The sequence below is a fragment of the Candoia aspera genome, chromosome 5 (assembly GCF_035149785.1).
Source record: "Candoia aspera isolate rCanAsp1 chromosome 5, rCanAsp1.hap2, whole genome shotgun sequence".
In the NCBI taxonomy this organism is placed as follows: Eukaryota; Metazoa; Chordata; class Lepidosauria; order Squamata; family Boidae; genus Candoia; species Candoia aspera.
The window spans coordinates 24036591-24063459 of NC_086157.1; the positions used below are offsets into that span (position 1 = coordinate 24036591).

Sequence of the window (26869 nt, forward strand, 5' to 3'; positions counted from 1 at the left end):
AATACAATTTGATTCACGTACTACTTTATCTTACGTATGATAAAATACAAGCCTCTTAGAACTTTAAAGTTGTAATGAACAAATTTGTCATAAGGTGGCAGTCACATACCACAAATGGATTACAACCAGTTTAATTACAAACTACAGTTCAAAATCAGAAAGGCATACATATAGAAATACGTATAGAAATAGAAGTTCAATGTCAATCAGTAAGAGACCATGTAAGGAACTTAAGTGACCAAAAGCAGCCTAGTCTGGGATTTTATGTCAATAAAAACTAAACTTATCTGAAAATATAAGCAGTTATTCTGTACTTTGTAACCAACTATTCTGTAATAGAAAAAACAAGCCCCCCACCCTCCCAAATCTTAACTGAAATGATTAAACTTAACTGAAAGTATTTATTTTATTTTATTTTATTTATCAAACTTTATCACCGCCCATCTCCCTCCCACGGAGGGACTCTGGGTGGTTTACAATAAAAACAAAGTTAAAATCAAAAGAGTTACAAATACAATAAATACACTAAACTAAAATATGAAGTCTAGATGGCTGAGAGCATCTTACAGCATTTATAGCACAGACAACCACATTTCCTCAAACCCACTCCAAACCCATAGCCTACCAGGAATACTTCTGCCTTCTATCAGCAGTGCATGTACATGTATGTCCAACAGAGAAATAACCTGCCTGAAATGAAAATAGCTTAAAGCAGTAACAAATAGAAAAATTACTGACTGAAAAAAGCCAACATAAATATGCCATCGTTCCCCACACGCAGCTGGTCTGCGTCACTGAAGTCATCTCTTGGGGGATACTCTTCTTCCTTCAAGGAGACAAGAAACACATTTTAACAGAACTAAAATGGGTAAGATTTTGTAAATCACAACTTTTTGCAGGAGCAGGAATCCATGTATAAAACCAAGATTACTGAAGGGATGTATTTCAGTTGTCTATATTGTTAGACATAAATTATCATAAAATGTTATTAAAACCAATCAACAATACATCTTCAAAATGTATCTTATGTTGCATTTATCAGCAGTTGTGTGGCCCAGCTTTAAAGTTATATTCTAGAATAAAAATGGTAGATGGCCTTTCTCTAAGTCTACTTGACTAATCTAAAATTAGGTAGCATATAGAATTCATATGCTTGCCTGTTAGAGCATTTTAGCCTATTTTGCAAGATTACATGAAGGAGGTGGCAGAACCCGGATACTATTCAGCAGGATGTGTCATTGAATTGGAGACCGGTAAAAAAGGTCAGGATTGTAGACTAGTTTTTAAAAACCCTGGAAAAAGGCATTTGGAAACTATTTTTGTATTGCTGCCATGACCATGAAGTCTCCAGGAGTTGAACTTAACTCAAAGGAGACTTTATTTATTTATTCATTCATTCATTCCACCATTTTTTATAAATAACTCAGGGCAGCGAACATACCTACTACTCCTTCCTCTTCCTATTTTCCCCACAACAACCCTGTGAGGTGACTTGGGCTGAGAGTATCTTATGAAAAAAATAATAAGGTTTAGGGGTTTCCTTAATCAGTTCTGGTCTATAGATCTATGGCACACAGCACTTTTTACCAATTATTGTGCTAACCACAGTTATAATAGAAAGCAGCCTTTGAGGCATTACAAAATGACAAATATGAGGGTAAATACATATTATTTTATTATTAGATTTTTATCCCATCTTTGTTTTTGATCAGCTCAAGGCTCCCAAATCTTATTTTCCTCACAAATTGATTTATATTCAGTTTGTGATCAACTACAATCTGAGGATCTTTTTCTCACATACTCTTACTAAGCCACATAACTCTCATCTATTGCTGATGTATTTGATTTGTTTCCTAAGTTTATTACTTTGAATTTGTTTCTAGTAAATTTCTTCTGCTATGTTCACACCATTTCTTTATCCCATCATTTTGAATCCTAGAATATTTGCTATTCCACAAAATTTTATGCCATCATCAAACTTGATTTGCAATGTAAATGTAATAAATGAGGAGTCTCAGAATTAATGAAATATTCTCAAGTGGGCGCTATGCAACTTATTTTAAAAAGGTGTTCTGACCAGATACTTTTATATTTTAATTAAACAGATATCAGGCTTCTTTGAAGATTTATAATTAGTTTTTTAGAGACCAGAAATGTTTCCTGGGCCAGTTCTATTCCAGGTTGTCCTTGCGTTTGATAGTGTCTCTTGGTAGTAAGGAAGTCATTCTATTTCCAGAATGTTTTGTGATTCTCTGTAGGCAATTATGTTTCATTTTCATGCTTTCTTGGGAAATACCAGTCAAGAACATTATATTGTAGGGGGGAAAAAAAAGATGATGTTGATTTCCTCTTCCAATGGTAAGCCAGCCACTGGACCCTTAAGAACAACACACATTAATTGATCTCATTTCGTGACTTGAAACCTTTTCTTGTTTATAGGTGAAAGCAGAAAGGAATGTCTAACTCACAGCATAAAGGTATCATGAGTTTCATATGTTGTTGTTGTTAGTTGCCGTCGAGTCATTTACGACTCATAGCGCCCCTACGTATAACAGAACAAAATGCTATTCAGTCTTGCGCCATCTGCCTGACTGTTCCAATGTTTGCATCCATTGTTGTGGTAACTGTATCAATCCGTCGCATTGAAGGTCTTCCTCTTTTCATATATTCCATTGAAAAAAGTGCATAGACTTACAGGTGCAGTTATTGGCTGCCACTTACAGCATATTTGCCCTAATGTATGTCCATTGGCAGAGTATTTCGCTAGACATATTCAACAGAAATATTTTTCTATATTTAATAGAAAGCAAATACAAATATAAGAATATTCTTATGTGCTTTCTATTCAGATTGAAAGTTTAGTTGTGTTTCTTAATACTTGATATTTATATTTTCTGATATTGTCCAATCAATGTATCCAAAGGGAGGCTAAGATCAGTCCTAAAATTACAAAGAAAAAGATACTAGGCTGATAAGATTGTTGATCACTGAAGACACATTCATAATTCAAGGCAGTAAGGAACTCACCATGAAAGCCAAACGTTTTATCTACTCTATATGTTTGCCATGGTGGGTGCTATGCAAATGATGCATGTGGGAAGGGTATGATTTTATACTCATTACTTCAGAATTTCATAATGTTGATAAATTATAAAATATAGTAAGTATGCAACTGATATTTCACTAACAGTTTCCAGCCCCAAATTTTGAAACTATTAAGACATACAGCATAAGGCCATGCAAACATGCAACAATAATAGTAACCTACATCAACATTCAATCCACAATTAGGGCAAGTACTAAAAAGCATTCCAAAATTAATGCTTTGCTGACATTCAAACACCAGAGGGTGCTAACCTCCTAAAAATTGTTACATGAAGTTGTCTAAGCAGACACTATATATTTTTTTTTTTGCCTACAGTATTATAATTTATATAAAGCAGTTATCTGCATGCAATTTCAAAGAACTAAATTTTACAGCACAACACGGAAGTTGTCACTCTTCACAAATAATCTCTCTCAGGCCTGTTTTTTATTTTGAAATACAAATATGCACACGAACACTCAACAGAATTATGCAAGCTAATTTAGAAAGCATGTACTTATCCTTGGAAACAGGGTCAGTTTTTACACTATTTTAACTGTTACTTCAAAAAAAATCTACTCAGTGTATGTCTATTTTTTTTAAATGGTAATTATTCTTAAACATTAGGTTTATTTCTTAAAAATACTTTCAATAAGCTGAAGTATTATACTTTAAAGTATATTAATTCATGTATCACTTCCTACACTCCCAAAATATTGAAACAAACAAAATCTTTATTTACCGCTTTCAACTTGCTACTGAGATTCTCATAATTAAAAGCTACTTGCCAAAATAAGCAATTAAACAGGCTATTTCCCTGTTAAATAATTATAACCCTAGAACCTCTGAAGATTCATTTGAAGGGTGCAAATGCACAGCGGTTCACAAAGGCTGGGCTAAAAATATGGTAACTCTAAGTCCAGGCAGTCAAAATGGCATGCCAATAAATGTTAATTCTGTTACAGGAAGGAACAGAGTGATTTGGCTAGGGTGTTTTTTTTCCTTAATTAATTATTTTAATAGTCTCAGAATGGGTTAAAGCATTGAACTCTTTCTCCAATCACTGAAAATCATATCAAGCCCCATCTTGTCATGTGACCCTTTAAATCTGCTGATCCTAATCATGTGAGAAATGTATGAATAATGCACAGATACTATTACAGAAATATGAGAGAGTGAGAAACACATATGTGAACTTTACATTCAAATATACATTCATTTATCATTGAGATTATTAAGTAACCAGTTGGGTATACATCATCAGGAAAGCTATACATAATTTGACTATTTTTATATATAATTTAATTATATTACACTATTTTTCCTTGAATATTCCAGTGAGCTTCTGCTCCAAGACAAACAAGTATTTGATACATTGGCATAAAGCATTTCAGAATGGTAGAAAACCATCACTGTTTATAAAAAGTAATACACTAACTACTACCATCACATGAATAAATACTATCAGCAGCATTACCAGAGCATCTGATCCCTTGTTCTGATAAACAACTGATAAGTTATTCTCACACACACACATACAAAGCTTTATTATAAAACAACACAAAACAAAACAGAGGAATGTAATTCATTCTTCATATCATCTCCAACTAGAAAATTAATATATTGGAAACCTCATTTGCTTTCACAAACAATTTCTTTCCACAATTACATCTTGAGTTCAATTGCTCCCTGTACCGGAAACAGCATCTGAACTCTAAAACTTAAAGCTCTCCCATCGGCATGGGTACCATGCAAGTGAATACTAGGGCTGTTCAGTGCTTTGGGTTAGATCTCCAAGAGATGCCTCAAGCATCATGCAACATCTGCCTGAAACTTTTTAAAGCACCTGTGTCTTTTCCAAGAGTCACACAGTAGTTGCTGAAGGCAACCCTGTGATTCTAAAAGGAAGTGTGGCTGCTTTATGGTGTTGCTCCAAAGTAATTCTGGGAGATCAAATCCAAAGCAAAGCATATATAATACACGACTGCCTTGGCAGACAGTCTGGAATGAGGATGACCTTCCCTATCTGATTCATGGTATCTGGTCTTTTAAGCAAAATGCTTTCATAATTAATCTCCATAATAGTAAGAGCTGAACAAATATTCTTATTAACAAAATTTAATACATGTAATACTTGTTAAAAGTATGCCCTGCTATGCTCCATGAAGCTCACTTCTATATAAATCTATGTAGGACTGCCACTTCATTTTACTGGGACCGTGTCCTACTGCATGCAATAAGACACTTTCAAACAGAAATGAACAGAACTGCAATATAAGTCACTTTCTTTTACGAAAGTATTACAATTACTATAATTCATTTTGAAGGGGTAAGTTCATTTAGAGAAGGAATGGAAAAGATTTAAAAAAATATGTCTGCTTGCCATTAATAAACTTCACTGAAAAATCTAAACTTCACAGAATGGAACCATACCTCTGGTGGACTCAGGAATATTTCATCAAACAGACTCCTAGACTCCCTAAATTGGCCGTGCTAAGCATGTAAAGAAAATAAGACAGAAGAACTAAACGTGTGTTAAATCATTCTGTAAAAGTCAAACATTTAAATTCTATTTCTGTAAATTAATTTTTAAATAAAATTTAAGATACAATGAAATCAAATCAAGGACATAGAAATCCAGTAATTCAAATGCCTAAAAAAATTAACAGTAAGTGATTTCTGTTAAACACATACAAAATGAATTTTGCTCAAGCATTTGTAGCTGACACATTGTATTTTTTTATAATAAAATTATCTTCTAATAGCATTACATGAAATGCTCAACTGCTTATTGGTCTCCATACAAGATTCTATTATATTATTAAACGTGAATTGAATTGAATTGAAACATGAAACTTGAATTTCATGGACAGCATACAATACACAATAGTATCATAAAAATGATACTATTGGAACTCAATGAGCACAGTACTTAACAGATTAGAACCGGGAAGTGTCAGAGCTGAACTAAAAGGGGCTAACCCATGAAAGTTCTTCTACTACTGACAGTACACTATGTGGCACTGTAACTTGTGGCACTACCATACTGAATGCGACCCACAATATCTATAGAAATCTATCAGGAATGCCCCTCCCCCAAAAGCTGCTACTGCTGCTTGTCAATGTCTGAAAAAGCCATTATACTTACTGAGTTTCTAAATATATTGCACTTGCTTGGGTAGTCATCGTTATGCAAGACTAGGCAAGTAATTATGCAAAGCCTGAGGTCCACCTTGCAGCAATCAAGTATACAAGTAATTAAAAGACATCCACACTTAAATAACAAACAGGTATCTTTAAAAAAATATGCAAACATTAAGGAGGACAGGGAAATGATTTTATACCATAAATACAAAACACAGTCTTAACTACCATAGTTTCAAAAGGGTGCTTTTACACAGCACAAACTGCTTACTCACTCTGTGGGCTGCTGCTTCTGCTGCAACAGCTGCCATTGCTGCAGCTTTGGCCTTCTCTGCCTCATCGTAAGTGGGAAGAGAGGTAGCTACGCTGTATGGAGGTGGCACTGGGTAAAATTCATTAGGTGATTCCATTTCTGTAAAAGAACAGAGACCCTTCTGGATGGAAATAAACAAGCTGGGGCTGAATCCAGGTAAGATAAAGCTGCCGTTAGTTCAACATGGTTCCCTACCAACTCCAGTGTTGTCTCTAGAGGGGTGGTACTGTTCTTGAGAAAGCAGGTCTGTGACCTGGGGCTGTCCTGGATTAACAGCAATTCCTGGATGGACAAATGGAGGCCATGCCTAAAGGAATCTTTGCCTAGGTGCACCAGTTATGACCCTACCTGGAAGGGCAGGGAGAACCTTGCAACAGTGACTCACACCCTCATCATAATCAGTCAGAGTACTGTAATGTGCTGTACATGAAGCTCCCTTTAAAGGCCATTATGAAACTGATGTTGATTCAAAATAAATACTATAAGCACAATACATTGCATTGGGTGCCAATATGTTTCTGGGTGCAATTTAACCTATAAAGTTCTATACCGCAGGGTGCTGAGATACCTTCAGAATTATCTCCTTCAACTAGAATCCCTAATCAACTAGGGCCACAGTGGCTCAGTGGTTAAGACGCTGAGTCAGAGAACCATTAAGGTCAGCAGATCGGCAGTTCAAGACCCATGAGCACGAGCTGTGTGACAGAGTGAGCTCCCATCAACTTGTCCCAGCTCCTGCTAACCTAGCAGTTCGAAAGCATGCAAAATGCAAGTAGATAAATAGATACCACTTTGGTGGGAAAGTAACAGGGATGTGAAAGAAGCCCCTTTGGGCATCCTCCGGGCAACGGTGACATCACGGGCAAATCCTTTCAATACATAAGCACCTTGGTAGGTGCTTCTGACATAGAAAAAAAAACTAGAATCAACCAGCTGTGTTTGACAATCTGGGAAAAATGTTTGTAATTCCAGAGCACTATAAAATTGGGGAGGCAGGGGCAGAGAGGAGGCATTATGATGTCCCCCGTATTATGGAAGTCTTCCCTTGGAAGTCAAGCATGCTCCAGTGCTATTGGCCTTCTGAATGCAGGTCAAAATGAACCCTGCCTGGAGGGTTTTACTTCAAATGAAAAGACCATAGGAATGTTTCATATTGCTCTCATTACGTTTTTGATTGTTATTTCAATTTACACTTTACATTTTTATTATAAGATTGATTTTTTGTTTATATTTATATCCATGTTTTTGTATACTGGCATGGTGAGTCATATGATTGCAGCAATTAAAAATGCTAAGAAATAAATTAATTCATGATTTGGAGATTAAATATCACCCAGAATTAGAATATGTAATACTTAACACTATACCTAGATAAAGAACCATACTGGCAAAATAAATATCCACCAAACATTCCATAAGGGAACTTCTAGTTCACTGCTTCTTTATGTTTTTACATACCATATAATGGCCCTTAATTCTGTGTTGATCTCTAGGACAAGGGCTCCTCATTTAAATAACAGAACACCTTTTAAAATAAATGTTCCTACTAATTTCAACACATAAAATATAGTAATATTTAATGCCAATATTATGGATATATTTTAATGTGCACTTCTCAGGAGGAACAGCAACCTCTTCCTACAATGCTTTTTCCTGTCAAAGTCTGTTCTGAAACGACATCTATTCCTCTGAACCAGATTTTGGGGCATGTAGAAGCTACAGATGGAAAAAGTCTGCTAGAATGATACTAATTTCACACTAATAGCCAAGTATTATTTTGTGGCAGTTGGTGTATTTCCCAAGAGGAAAAAGAAGAGATGTTCAAACCACACAGAAAGGTTTGATAGCTGATCTGTTGTTGTTATCTTTTTTATTTTTTAAAAAGGAATTGCATAATAATGGTGCAACATATTTCTGTAAACTGAGTTTTAAAACAACTATTAATAGACTAATCTATACAGCATTTAAAATTGATCTAGTATATGATGATGTTTGTGCAGGTTTTTTTAAAGTTTTTTTGTTGTTGTTCAGTAAGAGCTCCTCTGCACTTGAGACTAATGGAAAACTGCATTTGTATAAATTGACCTTGATTAATTTACTTTTACTTGCCAAATTATATTTGCTCAATTTATTGAACTAACCTTGGATAGCATGCTACATGTTTTCTGCTGTTTAATCTCAGAAGTTGTAATTCCCATTTTCTACCATACAAGAAACCCATATCTTTTTTTAAAATGGTATGCACATATATGCATCACCTAAAACCAAGAAAACACACTTCTCTTCTACGTAAGTATTCTTATATAAAAATAAATCAATTAAATCAAATATTTTTTTTAATCAGATGATTATCCTACTGGATAATAGTCCAAGTTTAATCAACATCAATCAAATAAAGCCTGCTAATCTCATCATGCATGGAGACGAAGGCATGATCCAAAGGCAGGCATGAAAATCCAATCTAACTTGTTTGTATTTATGTGTGAAACAAAATCATTTGAGTTCCGTATGACAGAACTGAGCAAAGCATCTTTAAACAGGTCAGCAAAATAAGGCATAGAGTGAGGGTGGCACTGTTTCAGCCTTGCTAAAAATACCTGGGGTGGTTATATAATCATGAAAAAGACAATACCTGTTGGTGCGGCCGCTTCTGCAGCAATGCTACAATAAGGTGGAGGGGAAGTATCCACTTCAGGTAAAGATGCCTCTATTTGAAAAGCCGGTACAGGTTCCGTAGAGGTGGATGGTTGTTCAACTGATGATTCTGGAGGATCATCTTCATTATGAAGCTTTTAAGAAAAATAAATGGAACTCCTTATTCCAAGGGAATCTGTTAGACCACTATGACTGAAGGCAAATAGTAAAACTATTAAAAGTCAGCGATATGTTATATATTCCAAAGTGACATTGTGCCTGGTTAATCTCTAATGAAGTGTTTGTAATCATGGTAAACGGGAAAGTAATACTTTATCTTTCAAGCACTCAAACATATATGTTAGAACAGGGTTATATGTATGTTTCTTCCTCCTGAGTTCTGTTTTTCTCCCAACCCTTCTCCATTCATTATGTTGTATGTTTTCCCGGATATTAATAGAGGTTTCAGCAATTGTACATTGGGATGTTCCACAATTAAATACAGAAAATATTCCAAAATGATTTCTCTAATCAGAATCTGCCCTTTTCTTGCAACTGATTCCTGAATCTGATTGCAGCTCACTAGTAGAAGATGGTTCCCTTTGAAAATACTATTGTTCAGATACTATCTGCCTCCCAGTAATTATAGTAGCAGTGGTATGAAAAAGAACAGCAGGGTGAAATTATCTGAACAACAGACTTCTGTTGCTACCAAAGCAATGCAAAAAATAAGTCACACTAACCTGATGATTTTAACCATTTTTTTTTTACTTCAGTTTCCTAAGAGTATCAGGGTCAGAAATACTCAAAGTAAAAAGAGATGATAAAATAAAATAAAAAAACTATTTCATTATCTGTACCCTAACAATCACAGGTAATCAAGAACAGGCAACAGTGCAAGCTGCTGAATGTATTTTTTTAAAAAAAACTTTGTAGTCTAGCCTAGAGCCCCAAGATACAACTAGTACATTAAGATATAAGACAGAATGGGCAATATAGAATTTCAGAATGTACACGAGGGATTCATGTTTGAGTGCTCCCTCATCTTTTAGTGCACGTTATGGTACATGAGACAGAGAGAAGGATGCTAATACAGTCAACACTATGATTATATCTACAATAATGAGAAACTCAGTATGTTTATAAATGGCAATTACTCTTGCCATCTGGAGGACTTTGCAGTTTTGTAGCTTACATGTACCATCCTTTATCCCTGATACGGTAAAAGAGAATTTGGCCTTTTTCTGTGTTATATCCTTCAGCTATTTGTAAAGTTCAACTATTTCTCCATTTGGTTTTTTTTCTTTTCAAGGCTAAGCATAACTGGTTACCTTAATATCTCATTGGATTTAAATTATAGTCTCATTAATAGTCAACAATAATTTTGTATCATGGATTCTAACAGGTGTTCTAAGCAGGCTTTTCCATGCTGAATTCAAACATGAAATTCGATTTTTTCTTCTATTTCTTAGTTTTCTTGTCACTCCATCTTTGTTATTCTGTTCAATTCAAGCACATCACAGTAGTATATTTTAACTATAGTAGCCTAATTGTAACAATCACTGGGCAAAATCCAGTTGATATTATTGTTCTCTAGCATAGGAAACCTCAAGACAAAGGTAAAAGGCATGACATGACAGCTGGAACAGAACAGCACACTGGGCAGGTTGAGTCCTGTTTGGCATGTCTACATGTGAGCCCAATCCCTGCCTGGAGAACACTTCTTTGTCAGCCTGCTGCCAGAGCTCACAGTGTAAACAGTTTAAGTGTATATTTTCTGTATTCAAGTGAAATATTAGATTGATTGTAATAGTATTGTGCATGCCTATATACTATTAGCACGGCCACAAAATTCTGGAAATCATCCTGATACTTTCTGCTATTTGTGGGATGAGTTAACATTTAAACCTCAGAAACAGAATGTTATGAACTTTATTTTGGTTGTAAAGGGGACGACCAAGGCAAGGGCCCCTAACATTTGCTATGTGACATGTATTAGACTTCCAACAGGATGGTTAAAGGGTTTATGCCATTTGGCATTTGCCATTCCTATGGTTCGGAGGGAACCAAAAGACCATTCATCTGACTGCTATTGCTATTTCTGCCTAACAAACACAATGACCCTGAATTTAACGAACTCTTCTTCCAAGAAGATGAACTGGTGTTCTGTAAAGAGGTTGATTTGATGAAGCATTAAGTGAAGCTGAAAAGGCTACACAGCAATCATTCAAAAGCATCTGCAAAAACGTCTTTGGGAAATCATAAAGGAGGAAACTATTTCAAAATAATGAGTAATCTCCTGAAGTTGTACCAAGCTATGGGATATACCATGTTACTTGGATTTTATCCCTGACAACCTCGGCGCAATCAGCAACGAACACAGTGAGCAATTTCACCAGGACATTTCAGACATGGAAAAGTGGTATCAAGGCAGGCAGAGTCCCAGTATATTGGCTGACTACTGCTGGACCCTTAAGAAAGATGTTTCTGAAATGAAATTCAGCAGAAAATCAAACCATGCTTCTATTTAGGTAACACTTTTGTGCTTTAAGCAACTTGTACAATTTCCCTGTTCCTGGTTTTGGTAATAATTTTGTCCTCAAAACGTTAACCCAAAATTCCTGCTATTCCTACTTCATCAAGTAAGACTTTCCTAATGGTTAATATTAAATTAAGAACAGACAGTACTCTTGTTCCTCCTTTCATTTTGTGAAGAAAAGCTGTCAGCCAGACTGGAATTTATCGAAGAGATCAAGTCTGGCAGATGTTGGATAATTAAAACACCAGAACACTATGATTTAATATCTTCTTGAAAGATCTGCAAGCTGCTTTCAGAAAGCTTAGTTCTTATCTCCTCCTAGGTTGGGTGACTGATGGTAGACTATAGAAAGCATTCAAAAGAGGTGCTTTATGCTGCATTGCTAGAAGGCTCAGCTGCTTCAACATGCATCTCTATGTGCAAAATAATTTTGCTTCGTGCTTTATATTTTTATGTAAAATGTTCAACCCCACATCACTGATCATGCACATTTCCCTGTATAAATTATGGTAATTTGCAGAGTGCTATTTCTACAGCCACATCCAGGGATCCTGGAACTCAGCCTGAAGGGGAGTTAGTGTGAAGATCCTAGAGAAGATTCCAATAGATTGGTGTACATGTTGGTGATGGACATCCTATGAGCATGAATTTTAAGTCAATTTCCTTTCTGATTTTTCATCAAGTCTTTTAATAGGCATAGCTACATCTACTCTCTTATTTCTTCTTTCAGTTTACAAGTCTGAGGTTCTTACTACTGAATTTTCAACAGATAACAGACAAAAGGATTGAATTTAAAGCTTATGTGCTATAAAAGAAATAATGAACAAATAGAATTTTTCACTATCCTAAACATACTGACGTTCACATAGAATACTAAATAATGACAGACGCATCTAGACGCATTGTGAGAGTGCTACATGTACTCTGTTCCTTTGTTCCATTCATTTCTGTTCCTCTTACTAGCATGACCAGGTAAACAACTGCTTAGTATAACATTTAAACCAAGACTCTCATTTTAATGCTCCCAGGTAAACTAAGCCACAAGCCAGTAAAAGATTCAGGTTTATTCTTGATTTATTCCTAGTCTTGGATTGCTTGCTTGCTTCAAATTATGATCACAAGTTTAGTCTCACATAATTACCAACTTTACTCACAAGTACACACTATAAGAATAGGTAGATTGCATGCAGTTCATTTACAATAAACCAGGATTTGCCAATAGTACAGATTTGTTTTGTGCAAATTTAGGCACTATGTCAAACAAACTCCTGAGTAGCAAATTATCTAAACAGTTCAAGGTAAAACACAATTTTGAATTAAAAATATTTAATCTGATAACTTTTGCAGATAATTCATAATATGTACATAAAGTGGAACAGCTGAAAAATGTAAAAAAATTGAATATTTAAATGCACCCTAAGGATGAGTATATTCCTCTGTCATTATGCTTTAATTTATACTGCTTCCTAATAAAACAAAATATTGAAATATTGGCAAAATATTCCACATGTGCAATAAAAGGGCCATGCTTCTTCAGATGAGAAAACGATTTCTCTGTTGTACTCTGAAGCTCTATAGAGTACTTTTAGTTTTCTACTGGTGCTACAAATTAAAATGTATTAAGTGGTTTTTCTGTCCTTTCATTGAAGTTGAGATTATATTTATTAAGTTTATATGCTGTCTGACTCTCAGTGACTCTGGGTGGTTTACAAATTGTTAAAACATTTAAAAACAAGTAACAATTCAAAAAAACACACAAAACACATGAAACAAAGGAACAGAGAGGGAGAGAAAACAAGCCTGGATGGGAACAAGGAAAAAAAGAGGGGGACATCAATTGTCCTTAAAAAGTTCTGAGCAAAGAGCCATGTCTTCAGGTCCCTTCAAAATACCAGTAGGGTGGGGGCCATTCAAATCTCAGGGGAGGGGACCTCATTTCAGAGGGTAAGTGCTGCAACACAGAAGTCATGCTTCCAGGGTTCTGATATATGGCATCATTTAATCAATGGAACCTGGAGCGTTATCAACCCTGCCAGACTGAACTGGCCAGGCAGATACTATGGGAGAAAGACGGTCCCTCAAGTAAAGAGGTCATATGCCATGTAGGGCTTTACAGGTAGCAATCAGAATCACACCCAGAAGCAAGCTGGCAATCAGTGCAGCTCGTGAAGCAAAGGTTTTACATGGGCATACCAAAACATGCCCATTACCTCTCATGTCGCTGCATTCTGGTCCAGCTGAAGCTTCCAGGCAGTCTTCAAGGGCAGCCCCTTGTGGAATGCATTGCACTAGTCAAGCCACGAGGTTGCCAGGGCATGAGTGACTGTCTGAAGGGCTCTCCAATCTAGGAAGAACTCTAATGAAACCTTTATTAGCAGTTTACCATATTGTTATCTAATTATGTTACACTGAAACTGGCACAAAAATGTACAAAAGTCATAAGCCCTGCCAATAATTAGATAGTTGCCAATTCTCCACTCACAAAAATTAGGTTATCACCCATAGTTGCACTATTAAATAGAAACACATTATATTTTAACACTTCCCTAATAAAAGTCTTATGACAGGCAAGCAGAAGTCTACAAGCGTTTCTGCTGTGTTTAAGGGTGGATAGAAACTTAACTCTAACGCTTGCTAAGGTATATTCGCTTAAAGAAGATCTTAATTAGATATAAAACACATTTTTAAGTACAAAATAGATTTCACATGACAGTAAGAGCTAACAGGAAAAGATTAAACAACTATACTACAGGGTAGGCAAGTTTTTTTGGCAGCTGGGGACATTAAATATTTTTTGGAAGGGAAAATGGGCAGGTTGATTATACAAAATCAGGGCCATGTAACACACATAGAGGGAGACTATTATTTTCACCATCTGAAATGATCATATTACAGAACTAAGGAGTTGTTTTTAATCTTACATGTTTTCCTCTCTTTTCCTATGAAGTTCTCACAACATATGAGATCAGATTTTGGTAATGGATCTGGGGAAATTTCAAAACACACAGAATGAAAACAAATGAGATACAAATGAGATGTATGCAAAGTATGCGTTCTGGAATTCTTACCAATCACTTTACTAGCAGGAGCCACAGTACACGTCCATATCTTCCTCTGTGCAACAATAATGTATTACATCTGTGTTTGTGCATATGCACACCAGGGTAGCACAGATCTGGCTGCATACATTCTACTCTGATAATCTGACTAGGAAGGAAAAAGGAGGGGAACTTAGAAAGGAGCAGTCAGCAACATCCTGAACTGCAGACCAACTGCCTTTCCCATAGGGATACACTGGGAGATTTTTTTTCTTCTGGAACTGTTTTTCCTACAGCCCTCAGCCTGATCCAGGCCACTTTTAAACTCCATTTTTTCTTTTGTCAAATTGTCTATGCACACAAAATTGTGTCCATTCTGTTATTTTCAGAGTGTTATCCTGGTAAGGGGCAGAGAGCCAGATGGATTCTTAAACCCTTTAGAACAGGTTCTTTCCAACATTCTACTGGGCTTGAAAAACGAACCAGAAGTATGGCTAACCCATTCTACTTAGTTAACCCCTATGTCACAAGCAAATGCAAAGTACCTCAAATTATGATCTTCTGTACAGGTATCACCTACAGCAAACTGTAATGAAATGTAATACACATTTTTAAGAAGAATAAATACAGCAAGTGAAACAATGATCTTTAAATAAAAGTTCCTTGCAATTAAATATATTGAACGAAACTAACATAGTAAAGTTAATTAGTAAGAGACAGGGCAGAGAATAAAATAAAATTCAAAATAATGAATTGATGTAACTTGGAATGGTCAGCATTCTTGCCAACAGGTTGAAATTAAAAAGGTTTAAGAAATAAAGGAGCATTTCAAGTTCCTAGGTCAGAGGTTTTCAAATGATAATTTGCGATCCCTGAAAACATCTTCCAAATGGCCCTCAGGAAACAATGCAGAGCAGAAGAGTAAGAGTTACTCTATCAGGCCTGTACTTGAATTATTTTTTTCCTAAGATCAGAAATCAAAGCTATTTTGACCAGAATCACTTTGTCAGGCTTGTTAACAAGGCCTAAGATCTGTGATTTTCATGACATATTATTCTGCAACAACTAAGAGACAGGAATACAAAGAACAGGACTTGCAACCCCAGCCAGAATAACCTAAACCTGCTGTATTTAAGTTCACCTTCGGGAGGACCACACCTCTCACCCCTGCCATATAAAACAAAAGCTGCTTGTAGTGGAATGGCTGAGCCCATATACTGGATGGGTGGAGGTCTCATACCTCCTCTCCCAAAGCCCTCTGGGTTTTCATAAGCTGGCCCAGTCTTCAGTTTTGGGACAGCAATTGGGAAGTACCAATTGCCAAGTTTGAGAAACACAGTGTTTCTCAAACGTTGCCAAGTTTGAGAAACACTGGCTTAGAGAATTCATCTCTTTCTTGGGAGATAGATGCTATCACATGAGAGAGAAAATCAGACTTTTTTTTTTTTTATAAAAAAGAGTAAAATATAAACTCCTCTTTAATCTTTATAGAGTAAAATGCAAGTTGTCAGCATCAGTAAAGGTAAATGAACACCCTTCCAATCAGACAGCAACTTAAAAGAGAACTTTTTGCTTTAAGAGGACCCAATATTTTCCTTTATCTAGGAGAAGTAAGGGCTGGAGTATCAAACTCTCTGTGTGCATTTTTCTCTTCTGAAGTTGTGAATTATAGCTGAAATGAGGACATGTGTACTCTATGTCTGAACCTGCAGCTTGTGCTATAGCACTATAGTCTTCCATAAACTCAAGTACTTAATTATGTATACTTTACAATGAGACATTCACTAGGTAACATTCAATCTTTTTTAAAGAAGTATTTTTCCAAGATTAAAAAAAAATCCTGCAAAGAACTGTAGCTAGTGTTTTAATAACCATTCCCTTCAGTTACACTAGTATTAGTTTTTAAATGCAAGACCTACAGTAGAGATGCTTGGATTATTCTAAACTTGAAGAAACCCAATAATACAAGCAGCACTATTTAGATTATACAGCTGACAAATTTTACCATCTCTGTTTTCAATTTTACATTACTTTAATGTGCTTTACATGGGGTTTTCTATGAATACTGCTTGGAAACTGCAGTTGGTGGGAGAATGGACTGTCCTGATTGTTTTTTGCGATTTTGTTTTATTCACTATGTTACACCAATCTTGTCTCAATTGTGATAGCTGATAATTTATTTCCATATACATTTCAAGGTGCTGGTTCTACCTTGTATAGAAAAGATGAATTACTACAATTTCTCTAGAGTACCTTACATCTCCCAGCATCATCACCAAAGATGACCAATAGCCAGAGATGTTAAAGATATAATTTTGTAACTTTTTATGTCCCATATGGCTTTTAAGTTCTTTTTAATTACTTCTACTCTTAAAAAAAAAAAAAAACTGACTTAGAAGTACTGTAAAGGATAAGTAACAATACAATGCTTGAATAATTAACCAGCTGTCTCAAACCCTCCTTACTTTGTGTAGCTATATTCTACAAAGTATCTAGAATGTTGTAATAAAAGGAAAAGGCAACACAGATTACCTTCTACATCATTTGACAATTATTTTGCGGTAGCCATAGAAACTGGTCAAAGCTTTAAAAATGAGGCTGATAGGATGGAACTTAGCCTTCTGGGAAGCCTGGCAGAACAAGGCATTTGCTTCCTTCTCATAGCAACTTAATTCAATATTTAAGATTAAAATGTTTGCTTAGAAGCATAAGTAGAACTTGGAAGTCTGGTCACTGATGGTACATTTAAAGAGTTCACTGGGTTACAAGAACATATACAATTAGAACATAAAATAAGCATGAACCAAATAAAACTTTAAATAAACAAACTGGATATAAACTATACCAAACTGGATATTTTAGAAACAAGTGAAGGTGGGCTAGAATAAATCACATAATCTCAAATGATAAGATGAACTATCCAAGGTATGAATAATTATGAAGGGACAGAGTTATAATGACACTAGAAAAGACATTGTTAAATATGTACTTGATTAAAATTCAATAAACAGGATTGTATCTATTCAAAATAATGGATGTCCATTAATGTTAAAATTAGGCAACTATAATTGTCAGTTATGGATGTAATAGAAGACATTGTTGACAAATAACAACAGGTGATATATACAACAAGAAAGGAGACTGGAATGCAAAAGTTGGAGAAATGGAAGATCTTAGGATGACAAGGATATGTGGATTAGTAATGCCAAGGACACATTAATACAGTCAAGTGTAGAAAGTTCTTGTTTCTTACCAACACCTATTTCAACCTAAATAAATGCTGACTGCATCAAAATCATCACTTAGATATCTATTTTATTCTGATATTGTCTAATAGAAAACAAAAGATGGAAAAGTACTGTCTAATTCTAATTTAAGATGTGTTGACTTCAATACCCAGAATTCCCCAGCCAGCCATATTCTGGGAGTTAAATCCATGCATCTTAAAGTTGTCAAAGCTGAGAAACACTGATCTAATCAGTCAATGTACTTCCACGCACATACTCTGAAAGTTAGTGAAGTACTCTATCAAAAATGCAGGTTAAATGTAGAAAATTAAGGAAAGCAGGAGAGCCAGCATGATACCAAAATGTCAAAGATAAAAAGATCCAAGTGACTTTCAGAATAAGTTAACATCACAGGGAATGAGCAAGGATGAAAGCCTTAGGCAACACTGACAAGCAAACACACACCTCCAATATCAAGCAAGACAAGACAAGACAAGATCTCAATCACAGGTATCTTCAAATGGAGAAATATAACCAGACGAGGATAATGAGAAATATTTTGAATACGGTCAGAGTAATCTTGGATTCACAGTTAGGTAGAATCTGAACAGTTATCACAGAAGACATCCATACCCATCTCGGAGGATTGGTTGGTGAAGATGACAGAACTCATAGAGATGGCAAAATTTACTTGATTGATTAGAGAAAGATCAATAACTACATTTATTAGTGACTGGAAATTCCTTATGGACTTTTTCCTGAAAAAAGAGAAAAATGAACTTGTGATTTATGGGTTTGAAGATCAGAAAGGCTTGCTTATGGAAAAAAAGGAAATTATGATGTAACCTGAGAGGTTAAAATATAAATGTATCTATAACTGCTGTCAAAAAGATTGAAAGCCACTTCTTTAGAATCTTTCCTTTCCTCTTTTCTTTTCTATTTCTTTTTCATTTTCTTATTACTTTTCTTTATTCTTCTTTAATTCAAAATTTGTACTATTTTTAATTCAGTTGAAAAACCTCAGTAAAAATTATTAAAAAAAACACACAAAATAGATGACATCCAATGGAGGCAAATTAGATTGTAAAATAATAGAAAGATTATACTGAAACTATTTACAAACAGGATTATAGAAGTACCAAAATATCTGTAGAAAGGTAATGAATTCAGGAAGTAATTCTAATAGAAAGTGAGGTATTACCAAACCACTGCACTAATTACTCACACAGACAAAGTTTTAAGATCTTACAAAAGTAGAGCCATACATGTAGAGAGAAATGCCAAAATGAACGGGCAGATTTCTGTGTTAGTTGTAAGTGAAGACTTAAAAAAAGCTAGTAAAAGTGAAATGGAAAGAAAAAAGCCAGAATAATGGTAAATACAAAGATAGTGTCAAACTGCATGCTTAGTGAACTGGGAATGGACAGTGAAGCAAAAGTGGTCAGTAGTAATATGATGCAAGAAGATGACAGATTAGAAAAAATAATACTCTGCAAGACTGAGAGAAGTAATTACATCAGTCAGATAGAGGGTATGAAAGAAATTATTGGAAGGCCTTGGATAAGTTACAAGTTATTACCGTACTAAAGGCAAGTCAGGAGGGTGAGCTTTTGTACACACAGCCACCAGGAGTCAACTGAACTAGATTCAGTGACACCTAACCAACCTATCTCAAGAAGACATATCAAAATATAGTCCAAGGGAAAAAAAGGACCAGAGGAACAATATATTACAGGTAGCCCTAGACTTACAACTATTTAGTGACTGTTTGAAGTTACGACGGCACTGAAAAAGGTGACTTACTATCAGTCCTTGCACTTAGAACCGCCATAGCCTCCCTGCAGTCATGTGACCAAAATTTGGGTGCTTGGCAACTGGCATGTATTTACAACAGTTGCAGCATCTCGGATCCACATGATCACCATATGTGATCTTCCCAGCCAGCTTCCGACAAGCAAAATCAATGGGGGAAGCCAGACTTGCTTAACAACCAGGTGATTCGCTTAACAACCATGGCAAAAAGGTTGTAAAATCAGGCATGGTCACGTGATGCCTCACTTAACTACATCACTTAGCAACAGAAGGCCCAATCCCAATTGTGGTCATAAGTCAAGGACTACCTATAGTCCCTCGAAGACCTTAGTACATACTCTGTAAATTAAATGCTATCTCCCAATCAGCTTGCATAATCTTAAAAAATAATCACTGATTATCTTTACCCATACACATTCAATAATAAAACATTAATATAATTATAAAACCAATTCCAATACTTCTTAAATGGATGTAAGCAAGTAATTCAAATTTGTGAAGAGGATCCTAATTCCTTACCATCTCCAATTGTCTTCCTTCCTGTTTGTGCCAGACCTGAAGAATAGAATGCTACAATCCTTGGCTCTGATAAACTTTTTCAAACTTATCTGAATCTGCTTGTAGTATATTTGTTAGACACCTGTAAGATTCACCATGTAAGCACTAGTTTTATCATAGATGTGGAAAAAAAATTCAAAATGTTTTCTCTAAAAGACTTGAACAAGCAAGAACCTTATGAATTAAATATTGTTATTTATGTTATATGACATGCATATACCTATTTTATTTATATCTATACTATTTATTTATATCCCTAAATAAAAGCCTAGAATCATGAAGCAGGACTGCAGGAATCAGTGTCCCAGTATGGAAAAGCAGTAGCTACAGGTGGGGAAAAAATAAATAGTCAATCAGCCAGAGGTTAGTGAAACTGAATATACACCTTCACTTTTTCCTTTTTTTTGTACTAAAGGTGAGAGGCAAGAAAGCCATTAGGCCAGGATCTCAAATTTAGGTAGCTGCTCATTTTTAAATATGAAAACATTCAAATCATGTTTGACTTTTTCCTTTTTTTACGTCTCATCTTTTTTTATTTTTTATCATAGCTAATGGCGTCAAATGTTGCATGGACACTGGATATCTGCAGGTTTCTGAAGGGGTCTGTACAGAAATATGCAAAATACATGTACAGCATCAAATTATTTAGAAATACATAATTTATTTAGACAGGGATAGAAGTGTTTTCAGTTTTCAAATCTTGGTTTGTAGGGGAGTATTTTGTCCACGTCAAGGTGTTTTGTGAAAAAACCTCTTCCAAATGCTTTGCACAGCCATAGTAATTCACAACCATACATATCCATTGCATAGAATGATGTGTGTTAAGGTAAGGCAGTTTAAATATACCGATTATCAGAAATCTGATTTTGTATGCTGGTCTGGACATCTCTTCCTCATGATAACTGCTGGAATCTCGCAAGATCTTTAATGGAACACCATAATATCACTAGACTTTAAACAAGAACACAAATATTTTTAGATTCTAACCATTTTTAATGTTTATGTAAATGGGGCTATAATCATTGACCACAATAAAGACCGTTTTGTAGACACTATAATAATGTGACATGGACATCCTGGCCCCAGTTGGTAGGGTGTTATTAATTCATATCATAAACTATAAGTTACAAACTTCATCAGCCTGGTACAAACACTCTTAAGCCTAAACTAAACAAATTAGAATATTATATGAACCCAGTTGCTAATCACTTTGCGTTCTTATCATAATAGTGCGTAGCTAAAAAGAAATTTGGGGTAAGGCTTATACAAATTCTTAATATAGCAGTAAGCCTAAATTTGTTGGTAGCACAATATTGACCAATCATTCAGAAATACCTTTTATCCAGTACAAGTTGGAAGCAGTGCAAGTCTTATACACTTTCAAAGCCCTGTGCTTTAAATTTGAAAAATGAAATATTAAAAGATGCACTTTCATCCTCCAAGCTATGTACAGCCATGTCCCATTTGAATACAACATTTCTTCTCTTTACAAATAAACTTGCCTGCGTATTGTGCAACAGCCATAGGATTTTAAACCATGTCAGCATATGACCAACATATTTAGTTTATTTTCAGTGAACTACAACCCCAAGATAAGCAAATGAAATGGAAATATGGCATATAAAATCAGACATGGAGATATTTTCAAACTTCCTGTTCCTACTTCCTATTGAAATTAGGGTTACAAACCATGGGGGGGTTGATTTTGGGTACATATGGAAGCATTACAAGGTCAGTTTGGGGAAAGATGAGTACCAAACATCTTTTCTTTCTACTCAAAAAGACATGAAAAAGCAGTAAGAACTAAGGTGTGCATTTTCAGGTTTACTCAATGAGTAAGAACTAGTCATCTGATAAAGCAAATAAAACATGCTAAGAAATATATCGTAATATTTAAAGTTCTATCAAGATTCACCCCACCTTTTTCTTTTTTTTGAAGCACCTGTGATGTAACTATAATTGTCCCAGCTGAATCAGGAAATTACCACCTACATTTTCCCAGCAAAAACAAGTATTATCTGTTTACAGCAGCAGTTCAAGACATATTTCAACAAGCATTGAAATGTATTCTATTTATAAAATAGAAATATGGTCTGAGAGATGTTAAGGTCCAAATCTATATAAACAGAGGACTTGCTTTACACATGTTATATTACACACATGTACTGTTTACTATGTGTATAAATACAGTAAATGTATTTATTATATTTCACACATGCTGATATATATAATGTAGTCAAATTGTCCCAGACCTTGTATGTATGCAAATGTGAAAGTTTAAAAGAATGAAACTTCTAAAGAGTCAGCAGGCACTTACATGGTAGCAGTTCTATGCATTAAAGAACTTATATTTTATTACTAAGCATGATAGACTATCAAGGTCATTGGATTCAAACATTGCCCTAAAAATCATTTGGTTTGATTCTGGCTTAGCATATGTGAATTATAGTTTAGAATAATCAAGCTCCTATGGCTTGTTCAGCAAACCATACTTAACATATGAACATAGCCACAAAGTGAGCCAGCAAATACACATCGCTAAGAATTAAATGGACCTCATGGCTTGTAGTTTCCAAGAGTGGGACTAATAAAACATGGTAGGTTAGGTTGTTCAGGAAATGGGGGACCCAACCCACACTTCTTTGCAATCCAGCATACAACTGTTGTAGTAAGCATTTATGCTAGTTTACAGATTTTTCTCAAGAAGAAAAAAAACCCTGTAGAGAAAAAACTTTTGTTCCTTAAGGATTTATCCAGAATCTTAAATAATATAAATTATTTATGGACATTCTTCTCCAGTATAGAATGCTCCTTCAAATACAGAAATCCTAACTAGCATTGGGCTACCTGGAGCCTTTTAAGATGACGGAAAAACACTATACAGCTGTGGAGTTGTTTTGAGTTACCAAATAATATAAGCTGATGGATACTCAGAACAGCAATCCTTGAAACAGAGGACATTCACAAGGCTCAAGTTGCAGTTGACAGTCAATATATCAGCAACATTATTCAACGTACTGTTGAAATAAAATGTACTAACCATACTTTTCTTATAAAGCTCTTTAGGTGTGATTCTACAAGAAGAAATAAAAGTATTGATGCTGGTCCATCTCAGAGAAATCACCACTTGTTAGATTCTCGCTTTTTCCCCTCAATTCAAAACAGGACTCCATACGGAGGTTTTGCTGGCAGTATCATAAATCAACTATACAAATGCTACATAAAACTCATATAATCAATCAACTGGTAATCATACAAACCTAACTTTACACGAGCTGATAATAGGTGTGTTTGCGTGGCACTTTTTAAAAAAAAATTGTATGACACTGACGTATCAATTAGCAACATAAGTAGGTTGCACAATGCCCCAGGCTAGAACACAAGATAGTTAACAGACGGTTCACCGGGTTCAATGAGAATGCAAACGTCTCATGCAGTCCTACGCAAATTCACCCTCAACTACCTCACCCTGTTCAGCGGCAACTGCTCACAAGCAAGTGGACGGGAGCAGTAATTTACTACCGTCCCGTGCAATTGAAAGGGAAGGACCGAAAGGAAAGCAAAACACAAGAGTAAAGAAACCTGAGGGGGGAAGAAAAAGGAGGGGTAGGGGTGGGGATTAGAGCCTGAGCCGCAGCTTTCGACGCGAGGGGCTGGAAAGGAAGGAGGCCCACCCCGCGCCTCTTCCTTTCCCTCAGCTGACGAACAAAGCAGGGACCTTTGCGCCCGGAGCTGCTCAGTCCTCCAGGGGCGAGGGGTGCTTCGCCAGCAGGCCTCGACCGCACAAGGCCTGCGACCCGGCCAACCGCCTGCCCTCCGCCCACGTCTACCCCGGAGGGAGTCGCTCACCACTTGGTACCGACTAACAGGCTGCTGCTGGTCCATCCCGGCAGCAGTGGCCGAGTCCGGCCTGGCAGCCTCAGCGTTCCCCTTCAGCTCCGGGCCTGCTTCGCTCCTCCCGTCCCGGCCTGTCTCTCTCTCCTCCTTCCCCGCTCCGGCTGTCCGGCTAGCTCCTCCCCTCGGCGGCCGCCTCCTCCGAGACCTGGGCGCTCGCTTCCAGCGGCCGGGCGAAAGGGCGGAGGCAAGACTGGGCGGCCCTGCATCAGACGCGAGGACGCGGGTGAAAGTTCAGAGCAGCCGGCGGAGGGTTGAGGCGCCTCCCGCTCAGCAGCCGATGAGGGGAGGTTCTTTTCATTCTCCTCCTCTTCCTTTACAGCTCTAGTCTCGTCTACACGCTGAGCAGGTGGTGGTGTACCGTCCAGGAAAAAAGGAGGTGCAGGGGACGATCCCGCCTCAGACTCTGGGGCAGGGAAAGACTTTTAATGCTGCCCCCTAAGTAGGTCTCCGTATGTAGCAGTAGCTACAGTAGTCGACTTTGGCTGGACAGAGTTAATTCTGGTTAGGAGGCTGGATGGGATTCCTCCAAGAAATACTAGGGCTAAGAGGAGGTTGGGAAATTGAAAAACCATCCCAGAAGGCAGCGACAAACCATCTCCGTATTGCTGCTAAGTAATTAAGAAGTCTTGAAATCCAGGTAATTGAATCCTACAAGTTGTTGCAGCCCGAAAGAAGTTAAAAACAGCAATCCCTGATTCAAATCAGACTGGGTGATATTGTGTAAGGTATCGTTTGCTAACCATAATTTATTGAGTAAAGCACAACTGGATAGGTTTGCTCAACTTGCTAAAGCAAAGCAAAGGAAGCTGCATGCATTTACCTGAGATGCTGACACAAGATTAACTTAATCAGTTTCCTCAAACTAATTTTCCATATGCTTTGTAGTGAACCATTGACTAACTGTAAGGGTTAGGAGTCATAAACACAAGAAACTAAAATGTGGTTGGATAGTATGTGGGTCAATGTGGGGTACAAATGTAGTCACTAGTCCTGCACAACCTATTTAACTGGACCTGTGATCTGGCAGGCAGGGAAGGTTAGTTTTCTTGGAAGGCATCCCAGCTACCTTTGTGGTTGTCATTGGGGGGAAGGCAGTTAACAATTTGAAGGAAAAAAAGTAAAATCACTTCTGGCCCTTTTTTGCCAGCCATGCAAACCTGCAGGTAGGTGAAGGATGAACAAGAAAAACATCCTACAAATAGCATGCTTATTGTAGCCTCTGCGCCTTGGGTTCAGATGCAGCATTAATCTTTCTTTAATCATCATTTCTCAGTTTGGATGACACTACAAGATATGGGCAAGGTAAATTACAAAACACTTAATCTTGAAAGCCAAGTCCTAGATCAAGGCCAAATTTTGTTTCTGGATTTGAATCTCACACTGGCTCTTTAAATGACATTTATTTGTTTTAGAATGTACAGGTTGCCTGAGTCCCAATGACCCTGGATGGCTTACAATTAAAAAGTAAGAAAAATACCAACTCCCCCTCCCAAAAGAAAGAATAAGCAGCCCAAAGATAAACATACAAACAAACACCCTATCCAATAGGGGCTCAACCATCACTCTGTACCAAATCTTAGGGTTTTTTTTGGGGGGAGGCTTTCAGTTGTTGACTCCTGGCAACCGCCTGGACAAATCCCTGCGGTTTTCTTGGCAAGGTTTTTCAGAAGTGGTTTGCCATTGCCCCCTTCCTATGGCTGAGAGAAAGTGAGTGGCCCAAGGTCACCCAGATGGCTTTGTGCCTAAGACCGAACTAGAACTCACGGTCTCCTGGTTTCTAGCCTGCTGCCTTAACCACGGCACCAAACTAGCTCTTCTTAGGAGAATAGCCAGATCTTTAAAAGCTTCCTGAACACCATCAGGGCGAGAGCCATCCAGTTCTCTTGGGGGAATATCATTCCAGAAGACAGGTGTTGCAACAGAGAAAGCATGCCTCCTCGGTCCCACTGGATGATACTGCCTAATCAACAGGACCCAAAGTGTACCCACTCTGTTTGATCTCACCAGATGGAAAGAAACAACTGGAGACAGGAATTCATTTAAAGAGCCACACCCTATGGCATGAAGGTCTTTATAGGTGATAACCCCCACCTTGAATTGCACCACGAAGCCAACCAGTAACAAGTGCAGCTCATAGAACAGTGGAATCATATGGGCATCATGAGGCATACCTGCACCACTGTATTCTGGACCAGCTGTAGCTTCAACAGCAGTCCCATGTAGAGTACATGACAGTAACTTCAACTTGCTGCCCAGTCGTGTTTGAGATGGGCAGTGGAAAAATGTGCTAAATAAATAAACCCATTTGTGAGATGACTAAGGGTGAGTGTCTGAATGGGCTCTTGGTCTAGGAAAGGGTACAACTGGCACACTAGATGTACTTCTGCAATGGCTCTCTTGGCCACAAATGCTACCTGCTCTTTGAGCAGGAAGTGTGAATCCAAGGCAAACTCCAAATTGTGCATCACTCTAGAATGTGGAAGTACAACCCCAACCAAGACCAAAGATGGAAGATTCCCAGACCTAGGGGGCCCAAATATCCACAGCTACACAGTCTTGTCAGGATTAAGCCTCAGTCTGTTCCTCTCATCCAGACCCATACAGCCTCCAGATGCTGGGATA

The 26869-nt window shown here is 36.9% G+C and overlaps 1 protein-coding gene across 2 annotated transcripts in view; it reads right to left on the minus strand.

Moving 5' to 3' along the window:
• The window catches only part of NDFIP2 (Nedd4 family interacting protein 2), a 38335-nt gene extending 13857 nt beyond the window's left edge, over positions 1-24478 (minus strand). Inside the window, exons 1-5 of one of the 2 annotated variants that reach the window (XM_063304669.1) lie at positions 24200-24478; positions 9175-9331; positions 6505-6641; positions 5519-5578; positions 739-826 (exon numbers count right to left, since the gene is read on the minus strand). In XM_063304669.1, coding sequence (XP_063160739.1) covers positions 739-826; positions 5519-5578; positions 6505-6641; positions 9175-9331; positions 24200-24235 — 478 coding nt within the window. In that variant the 5' untranslated portion in view covers positions 24236-24478. The remainder of the gene's footprint in view (positions 1-738; positions 827-5518; positions 5579-6504; positions 6642-9174; positions 9332-24199) is intronic. The other variant, XM_063304668.1, reaches the window with a different exon arrangement.
• Positions 24479-26869: the final 2391 nt, after the last annotated feature.